Here is a 14,432-nt window from a genome sequence, read left to right as displayed (position 1 = left end):
TGTGTGATAAAAAAAAATCCAACAAAAAATGATACAATTTTCTGTAATCGTCTTTATCGGCATTACAGTAATCAAACCCTCATATTTGCTGACAAATGTTTTACACGGTTCCATTGGTGATTTAAAGGCAAACTGTTTTGTGTTTTAAACACATTTTAAAACATTTAATCCATTCTGTTATGTAATTAAAGTGTGTGCAGTCTAAATTTAGATAAAGGGAATGTGATTGTCACTCCACAGATGGCTTTCTCATATTTGCTACCTCTCTTTCTCATATTTGCTAAACTGACTTTGTGTGTCAGTTTAGCAACTGACACACAAAGACACCCCTTATCTGAATGAGTAATTTTTTGGATTTTTAAAAATGTATATAAATTAGGGCAGTCAGGTTTAACGCGTAATTAACGCGTTAACTTTGTTAGACCACAACGCCCGGCATATTGTTTTTTTTTTTTGTTTGTTTGTTTGTTTTTTTTTGTCGCCGTCAAAACACACACACCGTTCCCTAATGTTTTTTTTTCCCCCGCCGTGCTCTCCGGACTGTTTCTTTTGCCCTCGGCGCTTTCCGTAGTTTCAAGAGCGAACTGTAGCAAAATAGACCTGCGCTCACTGTTGCACAGACTGTTTATTTCGTGCGACTTTGGGCTTGTTTTTTTTTTCTAAAGGCGCTTGTCAATTTCATAATTTACGGTTTTATTGGGCACGTTTCTGAAAGTGAAATCACTTATTTGGGCTCTAAAATAAGTGACGAAACAGCGCCTGCACTAGACAGTTTGTATCCAGCTGAAATATCTCTCCGCCATAGGAGCCGACGGTAGTAAAGTCAGACAGAGCAACTCTGCTCGTATTTTCTGCAGTTTACGGTGCAATAACTGGTGAAAATTGCTGAAAGTAGATTACTTGGTGCAGATCACCATTTTGAGCAGACATTGGTCCTGAAAATGAGCTTTTGACATGCTTATAACATTGCAGAAACCCAACCCCTAAACCGACCTGGAATTACTAAACAGTAAAAGTCTCATTAAGGGAATGAGACTTTGCAAGCAAAGTGTAAGACTGGAATGACCTGGAAATTTAAAACCTTTTTCCAGGCTTAAACTCTATGAATATGAATATAAACAGCAAGCAAAAATGTTGTTGTTGGTGTGAAAGCTCTGAATTATATTATTCCATATAGAGTAATTTTGGAAGTGGTTTTTATTCTTTTTATCTTGTAAAGCACTTTTGTCAATGCTAGGCTTTGTTGGAAGGTGCAATATAAAGTTTATTTTTTTTAATTATTATTTCAGGCTAAATGGAAACTTGTGGCTCAACGGCACGTCCTTGAACTCTATTGGACAAGTGGGGAGAGTTACCTCTGTGACTGTGTCTCCGGTTGTAGAAAACAAGGTTGCACTGCAGTATGGTGGCTTTACTCAGAGATGGACCTTGACAATCAGCCCACGTAAGGACCAAAAGGCCGAAGTGTGTTTTATCAACTATTTGTACCCTGTAAAAATCTTTCATATCTCCCTCTAAGGTACGAAGGTGATCAAAATCACAGGTAGAAACAAACCGTTAGAGCAGGCAACAAATACCACAAAGGTATTGCCAACATGCGTTAAAGCTTATTTTGTTCAATGATAAATAGTTATGTTAAGATTGCACATGCTGTTTCCATTCCCTACATAGTTTAATTACCTTTTTGTACCTCAGGGCCTCCTGGAGTTGTTTAATTCAGCTGAGGTATTTGCATGTGAAAGTGGCACCATGTTCCTCCACCAGGATGAGAACTTCTTCCTCGCTGTTGGTATGAAGATTTATTTATTTATTTATTTTTTTTTTTTTTATTGAAGAGTATTTTGGTTTTCCTAAATTGCTTATTCTTGGATTTGTTATGCTTAATTTAATAAAGCTGCAAATGGCACCTCTGAAACTAAAACTCCTTACGTTTATGCAGTACCTTGCAAAAATATTAATGAGCCCAATTTTTTTCCCCCATTTTCTAATTTTACAGCAGCGTCTGTCAGTGTATTGCTATTTTCTGTAAAAAAACAAAGTACTACAGCTTCATGAAGTATAGGGGAATATATACTAGATGTTTGTTTTTTTCCCTTTGTTTTATAACTGTCTAAATGTGTTGCTTGCATTCATATTCAGTCCCTCTTTAATCTGATACTTCTAGTTAGTATTGGTGAACAAACCGCAGCATGAAGGCTAAGGAACATAGCAGACAGGTCGGGCAGAAAGCTCTGGAGAGAGATGAAGTAGAGTTGGGTATTAAAAGCATTCCTCCAGATTTTTTTTTTTTTTTATATATATATATATATATAGCAAAACAAAAAACCAAGACATAGTTGGGCAAGGAAAACAATAGTAAGAGAAGCAGCCAAAAGACTATTTTTTTATTTTGGGTGAGATGCAAAGATTCACAGCTCAGGTGGGACATTCTGTCACCAAGACAACTATTTCATTCTTGAAATTTATTCTCAAGAAGTGTCATCTGTTTGCAGTACAACTAACTCTTCACTAATTCCCACAATCACATGTGGCGGTGGTAGTAGTATAGAAATGTGTGGTTACGAAATACTTTACTCATTGTTTGTAAACAAAACGATGTATACTTTTTTTTTTCTTTCTTACAATTGAGCATATAATCCCCTCTCAAAACACACTGAGGTTTGGTTGTAACAACATTGTGAAAAGCTCAAGGGATAGAAATACTTCCTAAAGGACACAACGGGTAACATATTCCATGCACTAGCTTTGAACTTAATGAGGTTTTAAAGATCAAAGGTTCTGTCTTGTTTTTGTAATGGAGATGCTGCATTTAAATCTGCCCATCGTGATTTTAAAACAATAAGTCAGTTTAACATGATTATACTGAGGTTTACTTGGGAGAGGGAGGTTATCCATAACCTAATGTCTCTGTCTGCCTGAGCAATTGAATTAAGGTTTTTTTCTCTCCTCTGAGGTCATACGCTGCGTTTCCCCATCAAGCTGGAGTCCAGAAGTCCCTCCATGTTGCTGGTGTCCTGGCTGGTGAACAATCCAGAAGACGTCCATGCTCACATGGTGACCCTTTACCATGTTGAAATGGGATCGTACAACTCTTTCACTGAGGACACCACCACCCTAGACCACTACCGCTTCACTGCCTTGGACCCATGCAGTCACTACATGGTCTGTGTGGAAATTGCAAACTCTCACTCCTTCACATGCCTCTCTACTATTTCAGGTATGAACATATAGACCTTATTGTCGATGATAACAGTATTTAGAGTGTTAGATTACTATATACTTTTAATGGTATCTCGTCTAAAATATTTTTATTTGTTTTAAAATCACATGGTGGTAGTATCTAGAACAGTTTTAATTCTGCCTACCAATGATTTAAACAATTATTAGATACATTGAAGAATTTCCTTTTTATTATTTCCCCATCTAGACCCAGATGTTCCAAAGCATTTTGAAGTGACATCATCGAACAGCAGCAGCATATCTATGGCATGGGACTGTCCTGAAAATCTGAAGTACTCCTGCTTCCTCCTCACAATCTTCTACCTTAATGGTACAGACCATGTCACAGAGGAGGTGGCGCTATGGCTGACCGATGACAGCTTTACCTTCACCATGTCTGACCTGCAGCCCTGTGTCAGGCTCAAGGTTGGGCTGCAGACGGTTTGCCAGTCAGGGCTGGAGTCCCGCTACAGTAGAATGGTCCTGAATGATGGAAACTCTGGTACGTCCTGCACATAGCTGATCAGCTACATCAACAGTCTGTCTGATCTTACCTCACTTTAAAATCAGCTTTTTTTTCTGTAGCACTTGGAGATCTTTTGATAGAAAGTGCAGTATAAATTAAATTTATTATTATTATTATTATTATTATTATTACTATTATTATGATGATGATGCCTGCAATTTTGAAGGAAATGAAAGTAATTTGGATCCCAGTTTCTGATTCAGTTTGAATGCTGAACCACTCTGCTGACAGAATCGTCACTCCTGTAAATTAAAGGCAACACATGCTGTTATTTAAGAAATACTTATACTACCTTGGATTAACTTTACATTCTCCAACTGCAATGTACTTTATGGGGATTTTTGTCCAACATACCAACACGATATAATCCTCACAGTAAAACTGGGAAGAAAATGATTTGGTTTCCAAAAACAAATTGCAAGTCTGTGATGAACCTGTGCAACCTGTCCGTGCTGTACCCCGCCTCTCGACCAATGACTGCTGGAGATGGGCACCACCACCCCATTCCCTGTTCCCCTCAAATATTCTTTGATCTAAACCCTAGCATTATAACTCTTGAACTGTTTGTTTTCCTCCTGCAAATTAAGCCTTTACCCTAATCTCATGTCTTTTAGTCCATTGCACATCATCATCCAGGATAGCCCTGCATTTACCTTCATCAATCTTCCCATCACCTGACAGGTTTCCATGTCTCTGCCTAAGAAAAGTCTCCCCATAGCATCATAATTACCAGTACCATGCTTCATTTTGGGGATTTTGTGTTTAGTGATACTCTGTTAGTTTCCTGCCCCACAGAGAGCTTTGTGTGGGGCCAAAGTTTTAAAATCTTCCCTGAATGTTTGCTGTGTCCCCTACATGGATAGTTACAAACTTCAAAAGTAACTTCTTTTAGGTTTCTCTTGCCACTCTTCCATATAAACTAGTTGGCATGTTGTCCTGTCAAGTTATTTCCTGTGTAAGCTCTAGATCTCTGCAAGTCCTCACCATGTCCCTATTGGCTGAATGGCTATATCTTGATATGTCCATCTTCATATTATGGATTAAACTGTTCTTAATGCAATGTTTTGACAAATGAAGATACTGTTTTATAACCCAACACTAAATTTATTCTTTTCAATTTAAACTGAGGAGGATAGGCATACATAATCGAGGAAAAGTGAGTACAAAACCCTCAACTGTGCCTGCACGTGCACACAAAACTACAACTGTCTAAAAACCCTTGCCTTGTAGGGAAATGCTGCAAGTTTTCTGAGCTTATCCTGCTGCTGATGTCAGAAACCCTAAACTGTGTGCTGTCTCCTTCCCAGACTTCTCCAACATTTACTCTTTGCGTCAGACTTCAGTTGGGCCCAACAATTACACTCTGAGCTGGGAGGTACAGAACACCTCTTCTATCTCTATGTTTAGAGTTTACCATGAGGAGGTGCTGCAGAGCACCACACTCTTGACTACACACACTGTAGCGGGACTGCTGCCATGCCAAAAGTACCAAGCCAAGGTGGCAGCGGTGTGTGGCGACGACGTGCTCATGAGTGCCAAGACGGTTACAGCTCACACTGGTAACTCAAACCTGAACATCCAACATTAAACTGTTCTTACCCCCTCTGTATCCAGGCAGTGATGCTAACCTTTTCCTTTTCTTGTTCCTGCTCGTTGAAAATGGTAAATGTGTGTATTCAGGTCCTCGTGGTGTGTCTGAGCTCAGGTACCGCTCCAGTGACTCCACGGCTCTGTGGACTCCCAGCCTCACTAATCAGCAGGCTGTGGCCTACATATACGAGCTCTCCCTGAAGAACGGCTCCATCATCAAGAGCAGCAGTGTCCCCAACACTGAGCTGCCTCTTCCATGGCTGGAGGCGGGAAAATCCTATGTCCTGGATGTGTGGGAGGAATGTGAAGGCCAGTGGGTGTCTGAACCATCTCGTTTGGGTTTTAAAGGAGGCAATCTAACTTTTGAGATTGATGTGAGATCCCACGAATCCCCTCAGACCAAAGGTCAGTCTAGGGTGTCATTAACACCTTCAGGGCTGTTTTTGTGTTTCAAAAAGACTAACTTCATCTTACACTGGGGCTTTTACAGAGCTACACTCTGATTTCAATGACATTGGTCTCAGAATGGTTGTGCTCTGGCCTCTGCCAGATCTACAGGATGACTCGTCAGAAACTAGCGGCAAAATGGATCAGATTGTAAAAGCTAAGGTAAGACAAATTAATTTCTGAGAATATATTTTGTCTTAAAAGCTTTTAGAATCTAAACTTGCTACAGTTATTTTATGCTTTTCTTTTTTTTTTTTAACAGGATGTCTCGTGAAAGATTTGCATGTTTTCATCATTATTAGACCTATGGATGGCTTTAGGGTCTTGGTTTCTAAAGTCAGTCATAACTATTGAACTTTCATGTTTTCACTCCATAAAGTCAAACTTAAATGTATTTCATTTGATCAACACAAAGTAGCACACCACTATAAAGTGGATGGAAAATATATGCTTTTTAAAATCTTTTTACAAACGAAATTTCAAAAGTGCTGCATCCGTCTGTATTCAACCATACTTGCTTGATTATATGCTCTGATTGGAGAATATCAATTGAATAGAGACAACTTGTGTAGAAAGACAACCTGTTTTCTGATCTGACCGTTTGTGAGAAAAGCAACAAAACTGACCCCCCCTCCCACCGAGCAGGTTCTATGATACACACCATAGACATTCCCACAGCCTCATCAGTGCACACAAGATCATATTATACCCCCAAAACCGAAGGAAAGTGAAATTTGTTGTCATGGCACCTTTAGAACATGTTAAACAAGGTGATTTGGTCGGATGAGAATCAAAATGGGATATAGCTTAAAATTAAAAAGTTCTAAGTCAAAGATTGCTAATCAGCCTTAAAACATGTTAAAAGCTTTGAAAACATTATTTTCCTTCCACTTTATAATACCCTACTATTTTGGTCTATCACATAACATCCCAAAGAAACACACTGAAGTTTGTGATTTTGTTTTTTTAATTTTCCAAAATGTGGGGAAGTTCAAAGGTTATGAATATTTTTGGAAGGAACTCTATTTTATAAGGCATCCATTTACTGAAGTCGTATGTATAAAAGTACAATAAACCATTAAGCAAAAATGGTTACTCAATTTCCTGTGTCTCTTAGCTGGATCAACTTTTAAAGGACTTTGATCAACCAGCCCGGATTGAGCTGGATGTTTTGGAACCTGCAGATGTACAAGGAAGGGCAGTCATTGTGTTTAGCTCTTTTGATGCCTCCAACTCTCAAGAAAACATTGCCTTACCAGTTGATGATCAGCTCAGTTACATTAGCTCTCTTAATGTGTCTGACATCAGCATTGAGAATGGGATAATTTACTGGGATGGTAAGTCATGTGAAACAGCTTGCATTGGTGTCATGCATAATATGTTCAGTCATGCCATTTATTTTTTGGTGTTTTCCTTGTATTTTTAGGTCCAAAGTTGTGTGCTTCCAAGCAACCTGTATGTCCCCCTAATTCTCTGTGCATCAACATGCTGGACTCCTACTCTTGCATTTGCAAGGGCGGTTACTATGATGTCAGCTCTTTCATAGATCTCCCTGCAGCTTCACATCCAGTCTGCAAAGGTACAAAACAGTACCGTTAATGTTTTTCTTAAAGCATACCAGTTGTAGTCCTGAAGTAATCTTCAGGTTGAATTATAAAAATCAAAACCAACTATAAATTGTAAATAAATACCAGTCTTGCTTTCTTTCCTTCTGTCATTCAGAAAACACAAACGCATAACTTTCACCTTGCTCTCTCACTTCAAGTTCAACTTTAATTTTATTAATAATATGAAATAATGTGTCCAGCTCCCAATTGATATTTCAACAGAGGGTTCACATACAGTTGTTCAACTCATGGAAGCTAATAAATTGTATCTGATAGTTTAAAGTCTTGGTAAAAAAAGACATAGGATTTTTGGCACTTTGTTGCTCTGGAGCATATAGTTGTGTGTTAACATGATGCCAGGATTACAATAACTTAGCAATATACTTAAAGAAGCAATTGTTGCCTTCCATCAATATGGGAAGGTTAATAAGACCAATGTTTACATAAAAGTTTAAGTCCATGGTTATGCAATGAAGATTATTCACAGGTGGGAAGCCTTTCTAGCTGCCAGTCTTCTCTATGGCTCCGTCTAACACATAGGACCAAACAAAATATGTAAGCCCAAAACACACATCTGTGTTTGCCTGTTGGTAGTTTGATTATTTGGATTCATGATTGTTATATAGAGGAATTCATGGTCAAGTCAAAGTATCAGGCCTTAAATCTGAGGCTCTGTCCTGAAGCTGAAGTATGTTTGAAACTGGGACATGCTTGCCAATAACAAATGAATGTTGCATAGAAAAAGGTGGCCAGAATTCCTTCACAATGAGACTGTGAGATTAAACACAAGAACTTGCTCAAGGTGATTCTAAAAGCTAGTCAAGTGGTGGATTTATTACTTCATACAGCTTTTCCAATTTGGCTTTGTGTTTAATATACGACTAGACTAAATTTAGAGTTGAATAATTTCACCATCCAGATAATTATGTTTTGAAATGTCCTAAAATAATGAGTGCACCTTCTTTTCTTTGGCTGTACATGATAAATGTGGAAAAAGTTTGTCAGGCAAACTAGAACCAGAATCCAAGGTGAATGCTATCCATCCTTTTACCTTTTGTCAGATTTGAACTTGTGTGCCAATGTTTTAGAAGATTCCTGAACTAAACTGTCTGAGGTATCTCTGGTGCACACATCACATTTAAACTGGCACCCTACACATGTGTACAGTGTTGTGCAGATTGTGATGTTCCAGAGACACGGCTTTATTTTAGCTTGAAGTTCCATACTCCTAATGTAAATTTCACTCTTCTGTGCTTTACAGTCCATGCTGCTATAATATACAATGCTATTGTGTCAATGCACTGCAGGATCTCCTCTGCTGACCATATTACAGACTGTACAATTTAGAGCTCTGATCAGCAGGGGTTTTGAATGACGCTGCATTACCATCATGATTCAAGGCATTTTACTTGGCCACACATTTCAATCCACAATGTGACTGTTGTGTTCTTGTTGAACCTTGCTCTGAATTCAAGCGACTCGTGTAAAGCTACTGCAACAACGTTACATCTTGTCTTAAAACAGATAAAGGACTTTTCAGCCAATGTCTGGACAAGGTGATGACAGGTGGAATAGCGAAGCCTTACCTGACTTCTCTTTTTGGGGGAAAGACTGAAGTGAAACTGAATGATGGCCGGTGCCCTGTGAATGAGACTGGGGTCCTGTACTACTTCCAGACCGCACGAAATCCACCAAAGTGTGGACTAGAGAAAAAGGTAAGGGATAGCCATCAGAGTAAAAAGAAAAAATAGATATGCTTTATATAAGCCTCAGTTATACTTTCCCAATAGAATGATTGTGTACTGGTTGAAAGAGCCTTTTTCCTTTGAATTATTTGATCAGGGACAAGCCAAGAAAAAGACAGCTTTCAGATTCCATTATAGCTTGTTTTTATGTACATTGGTGTAAAACCCTTTCCCTTCTTACTGCTTTCACATTTGCATCAAAAAGATCAAAAAAAGTTTATCAAAGATAAAACTTGAGGAAATATAAAAAGCAGTTTATTATCAGTTTTGTGTATTTAATGGAAAATACCACCCTAACTATCCTGGTCCTATGTGAAAAAAGTAATTAACCCTCATGAGTCATCAATTAAGTTAAAAAAGCTTTTTTGGATAGTACAACCAGTCTCTATCACTGCCCAACTTTAGAAACAAATATCATAGCATAGTGGTTTAAAAGATCTCTCGAATCAACGCAACGGTCTCAGATTTAAAGAAATTTAGAAACTGCCAGATACAAGGTCATCTCTAAGGTATTAGGACCATGAATTGATGGGTGGCAGAGGGGTTGGCCTACTAAAATTACTCCAGTGGTTAATTGGCAACTTATCCAGGGCTCACAAAAGAACCCACAACCACTGCAGACACACTGGACAGGTCGCCAGTCTGTCGCAGGGCAACACAGAGACAGACAGGACAAACAACCATTCACACTCACACCTAAGGACAATTTAGAGAAGCCAATTAACCTAACAGTCATGTTTTTGGACTGTGGGAGGAAGCCGGAGTACCCGGAGAGAACCCATGCATGCACAGGGAGAACATGCATGCAGAAGGACCCAGGGTTGGACACAGAACCTTCTTGCTGCAAGGCAACAGTGCTACCCACTGTGCAGCCCTGCAGTCAAATATGTTGGTGGTATTGTAACATCTGTGGCTTCTATTCTGGAAATCCTAGTTTCTCATGACATTTTTTTTTTTAATTATAAACCGAGATGCAAATACTGGACACAGAATGTTTTCAAATTGACTACATCCAAATTGGAAATTTATCAAATGTAATTTTTCTTTAGTTTGTAAGTAAATATGTGTATGTTCCAGGTGAACAAAACCCACATCGTGCTCCAGAACTCTCTGAGCATTAGTCTGACTAAAGAGCACACAATCAGCCGGCGGGATCTCAAAGTTGTCTGGAAGTGCATCTACCCTCGACATTATGTCCGAAATGCTCAAGTTGTTGCTGAAATGGAATGGTGAGGCACAGGTTTCCTGTTTCCAGAGCTTTTTACTTCAAGATATTGCTAAATTTGAGCTCTTGTTTGAATGTGCTGTTTGTTTGTTTTCAGGCTGTCCTCACTTTCCTTGGTGGAGTTCAACTCATCAGTACAGCTAGGACTGATTATGCATTTGTTCAAAGAGGAGTCTTACAGCCATGCTTACACTGATGCCATTGAGCTGGGAAATGAGGACACCTTATTCTTCCAGGTGGCCCTGCAGGCCAACCGTACTTTTGCCTCGGATGTGCTGCTGCAGGTGGAGTCCTGTTGGGCCACTGAGAGCAGCAACCCACAGGATGCAGTCCAGGCAGTTTTTCTCAAAGACGGGTAGCATTTCTTTCTCTTTGGGAAATCTAAAAAGGATCAGTGGTAAATCCAGATTTAGCCCATGCAGAGCATGAGCTGTACTGGGCTTGTGAATATCTCACAAGGTCTTGCTATAGTCCAGCTGTTTTGGCCCTACAAGTTGTCAGTCAGATGTTCTAACACAATACTGTAACAAGATCAATGGTCATATTATGGCTGAGTATTTCTATTCATGCACCATATGACTTTGGATGGACCAACGCAAAGTACTGCATATTTGTGAGGCAAAAGGTTACTTTAACTAATGAAAATCTCAGAAGGAACATCTGAGTCGATACTTGGTAGAACCATCTTCACCTGCAACTACACCTGCTAGTCTTTTGCTAATGGAGTCCTTTTGGGCCACTCAGATCTTTCACCCACAGGATGAACAGTCACATTCAGATTAAACGTACCTTTTGGACAAAAACGACTGTTAGGCTTATATCATACACTTTCATTAAGCCCCCATTTCTGGATGAAAAGGTGATGTTTTATTGGTATAATGCAATAGTATTATCTTAAATGTTAGCTGGAGTTGGAAAAAAATATATTAGTGGAAATGGTAAAACATCAGTCTGTTTTTCCCTCAGTGAATTGAGTTTCTGAAATTAACTATTCAATCTCATTTATTGAATATGACTGTCAATGAAATCAGATCTGAAGGAAAACCTGTAGAGGTTCACTTTTTAAAGTCTGGACTTTGATGGGCCATTCTTACCCTTAAATGTTTTGATCTTAACCTTTTAATTGTAGCCCTAGATCTGTTTGCAGTTGTCGTGCAGGGGTTTAACTCTTCCAATATCTTCTCTTTTGCAGCCTTCAAAGGAATTCCTTACAGGATTGCCTTATATTGCTTCTATCCACCTTCCCACTAACTTAAGTTCAGCGTTGATCTCATCTGACTAAAGGAGCTACTTTAGCAAGTTCATCATGACCCCTTGATGGCTTTAGGCAAACTTGAGTTTTTATGCCTTCCTTCTAACAATGGCTTTCTTCTCACAACGCTTACTGATTAATGTTCTCCTGCCCCAGCCTGTAACTTTAGATAAGAGATCTTTAACTTGAAGGCCTGCAGGTCCTTGTTCTTTCTTCAGATGGACTGAACAGTGCTTTGTGAGATGTCCAAAACTTTGGATGTTTTAGAAGCTAACCCCCCCCTTAAATTTTTCCCTGACCTGTCTGTTTCTTGGTCTACAGCAATTCTGTCTGTTTGCTAATGTTCTCCAACAACTCTTTGTAAATCTAGCAGCTCTGTGCATAACTCGGGTGACGTTATACATAGGTGGGCCAGTTGGATGCACCAGAGTTTTAGGGTTATCAGAGTGAAGTGACCTCAATATTTAAAGGCACACTTGTAAAAGTATATATGTATATTACATCATCAGCCTTCATTTCATTAATGCTGTACTTTTTGTTTGTCCATCACATAAACAATATGCAACAAAATACGTCAGTTTGTTTGCAATGTGAAAAAGTAAAATTTGTACAAATTATTTTGCAAGGGGCTGTACTCTTTATTTTAGGGTGGTAGCCTTATAGTGTATGTAATGGTTTTAGTTACTGTAGATTTTAAGGAGATTGTTCCTGTTTTTCTTCAGCTGCCCCACTGACAACACCTTCCAGTGGCTCTCTGTTAACGGCCTGGCACAGAGAAGCAGATTTTCCATCCAGATGTTCCACATGCCCAAAGGCTTACCACTGTACTTCCACTGCCGGACCAACGTATGTGGCCAAAAGGAGGACTGCTCTAAGGTACAACTGTGTAGTTAATTTTGGTCCAACACACAACAGCATCAAATCCAGCAAACATGGATTTTAATGTGGTTTTTATAATCTGTTGTCCTTATGGCACCCCCTGTCCTATGAACTATAGGTTGTGTCCTAATCCAGTTTGATCCTGGGTTTTGTTTACGCTTGTATTAACACCTTGGTGATCTGACACGTGAAGATCACCAAGGTGATCCTTAGGTATCCTTAGGTGTAAACGGTAGGACCTCTAGAGTCGACAGGCCTGTTATAGTTGAGGGTAAAACTCAGTCTATAATAATATAGTAAGTTTATGGTTTACAAGAGATTTTAAGCCAGTAATATGTATTTGCACGTTTTACTTGCCAACAGGCATGGAACGGTATGAGCTTCTCAGTATTTAAGTAAAAATATCAGTATTGAGAAAAATTTTAAACAAATGTCCAACAGGTTTTAATTTCTTTGAAAGAGAAGGGACAATTATTTCTACTGCTGCCAGTAAACATTATTGGTAATTGTTTTAGTTTGACTTTCTTGGAAGTTGAAGTTTAGATTTGTGTTTTGGTGCACCAGAGTATAGCACATTCTGACTGCAAGTTGCAAAACCAGTTTAGTGACATGCTAACTACTACTAGCAGTACAAGCTGATCACCCGTTTCTCTTCACTCTGATTTTAAACAGGATAATGGTTACAATTAGAAGATGAACAGTTCTGTGTGCCCCACTGGTTTAATATTGTGCAACCCATCAGAACTTTAAATAACATGTTTTATTCAGCAATGTTCTTCGTTAGATAAATAAATTGATAATTCTATCTAGACCCTGGATTGACCTCTGACTAGGAACATTGAAATTCTGTCACCAGAACCAAAACACAGCTGATAATAGCTAGTTAATTTGTCAGATCAGCTGATCAGTAAAGCTTGAAAAGATGGTACTCGTTTAGTTTCCGAGGTATGACTACTTCTTTCACGCAGCTGTAAATATTACCAGCCAAATTAGTCTTTCTTGTAACCAATACAAAAAAAACACCTGCAGTGCAAGGCAGCAGGTAGGGGAGGGTCAGTGTTGCATTACTCTCTGCTGCCTATGGCTGGAAAAACCTCTTGTCAAAGAAACTTTTTTTTTTTTTTTAGCACCATGAAGACAATTTCAAACCGTAGGAACAGTATGATAAAACATTTTAGCAGCTTTGAAACCATAATTCTTGAAAACCTTGGTTCCTTCATATGTGTAACTAGCTTATAGCTATATGCAAACCATAGCTTTCTTCCCATCCAGACATGTTAAAGTATCAGATCTTTAAGAAATCAAACTGACTTTTTTGTGGACAACTTGTATCCAAATCAAACCTTTTCATCCAAGGTGGTTTTAAAGTTGGCTTCTAAAAAAATTAATCTGTGTAACAAAGATGGAAGGTCCATTGCTCTAAAAATGGGAACAAACATTTGACTTTTTTTTTTTTTTTTTAATGCAGAACTGTGCCAGCCAGGAGCGTCTAAAAAGGTCAGCAGGCCAGACGGACAGACAGGAGAAACAAGCTGCTGTTGTGTCTGCTGGGCCGCTGACGGTCAACATGGGGGTGAAGTCCATCAATCCATCTGATGGTGAGTTTCATCAGTTCAGACACACTTGGTTCAGAATCAGATTAATGAATTATGAGACGAAGTGCAGCAAGTGCACCTGTTTAAATAGCTGTTTTTATTTAAATTCACAAATTGAATTAGTCTTGATTCTAATGTTTCTAATCTCTGCAAACATCCTTGCATGTATCCTAGGTAAAACAACACTTGTATCTCTTTCAGGGGCAGAGCACATAAGCATGGTTGTCATCGTTGCTGCATCAATAAGCTTTTTAGGAATCTCTGTGCTCTCACTAAGTGCAATCAAAGCAGTAATGGTGTACTATGAGAAGCTACGGCTGCAATAAACAGTTTGAAACCACCTCTGA

General features: G+C 38.9%; 1 protein-coding gene across 1 annotated transcript in view; it reads left to right on the top strand.

The window, feature by feature from the left end:
• Positions 1-14,432, top strand: part of LOC105937844 — a 15,277-nt gene extending 845 nt beyond the window's left edge. Inside the window, exons 4-19 of the mRNA XM_021324948.2 lie at positions 1,290-1,444; positions 1,520-1,584; positions 1,696-1,789; positions 2,954-3,217; positions 3,428-3,721; positions 5,053-5,304; positions 5,426-5,740; positions 5,826-5,944; positions 6,900-7,119; positions 7,209-7,361; positions 8,914-9,104; positions 10,212-10,363; positions 10,457-10,714; positions 12,334-12,487; positions 13,959-14,088; positions 14,287-14,432. Of these exons, the coding sequence (XP_021180623.2) occupies positions 1,290-1,444; positions 1,520-1,584; positions 1,696-1,789; positions 2,954-3,217; positions 3,428-3,721; positions 5,053-5,304; positions 5,426-5,740; positions 5,826-5,944; positions 6,900-7,119; positions 7,209-7,361; positions 8,914-9,104; positions 10,212-10,363; positions 10,457-10,714; positions 12,334-12,487; positions 13,959-14,088; positions 14,287-14,411 (2,941 nt within the window). The 3' untranslated portion in view covers positions 14,412-14,432. The remainder of the gene's footprint in view (positions 1-1,289; positions 1,445-1,519; positions 1,585-1,695; positions 1,790-2,953; positions 3,218-3,427; positions 3,722-5,052; positions 5,305-5,425; positions 5,741-5,825; positions 5,945-6,899; positions 7,120-7,208; positions 7,362-8,913; positions 9,105-10,211; positions 10,364-10,456; positions 10,715-12,333; positions 12,488-13,958; positions 14,089-14,286) is intronic.

This window comes from Fundulus heteroclitus, unplaced genomic scaffold (genome assembly GCF_011125445.2).
Source record: "Fundulus heteroclitus isolate FHET01 unplaced genomic scaffold, MU-UCD_Fhet_4.1 scaffold_66, whole genome shotgun sequence".
Taxonomy (NCBI): Eukaryota; Metazoa; Chordata; class Actinopteri; order Cyprinodontiformes; family Fundulidae; genus Fundulus; species Fundulus heteroclitus.
This window is presented reverse-complemented; position numbering and strand designations above follow the sequence as displayed.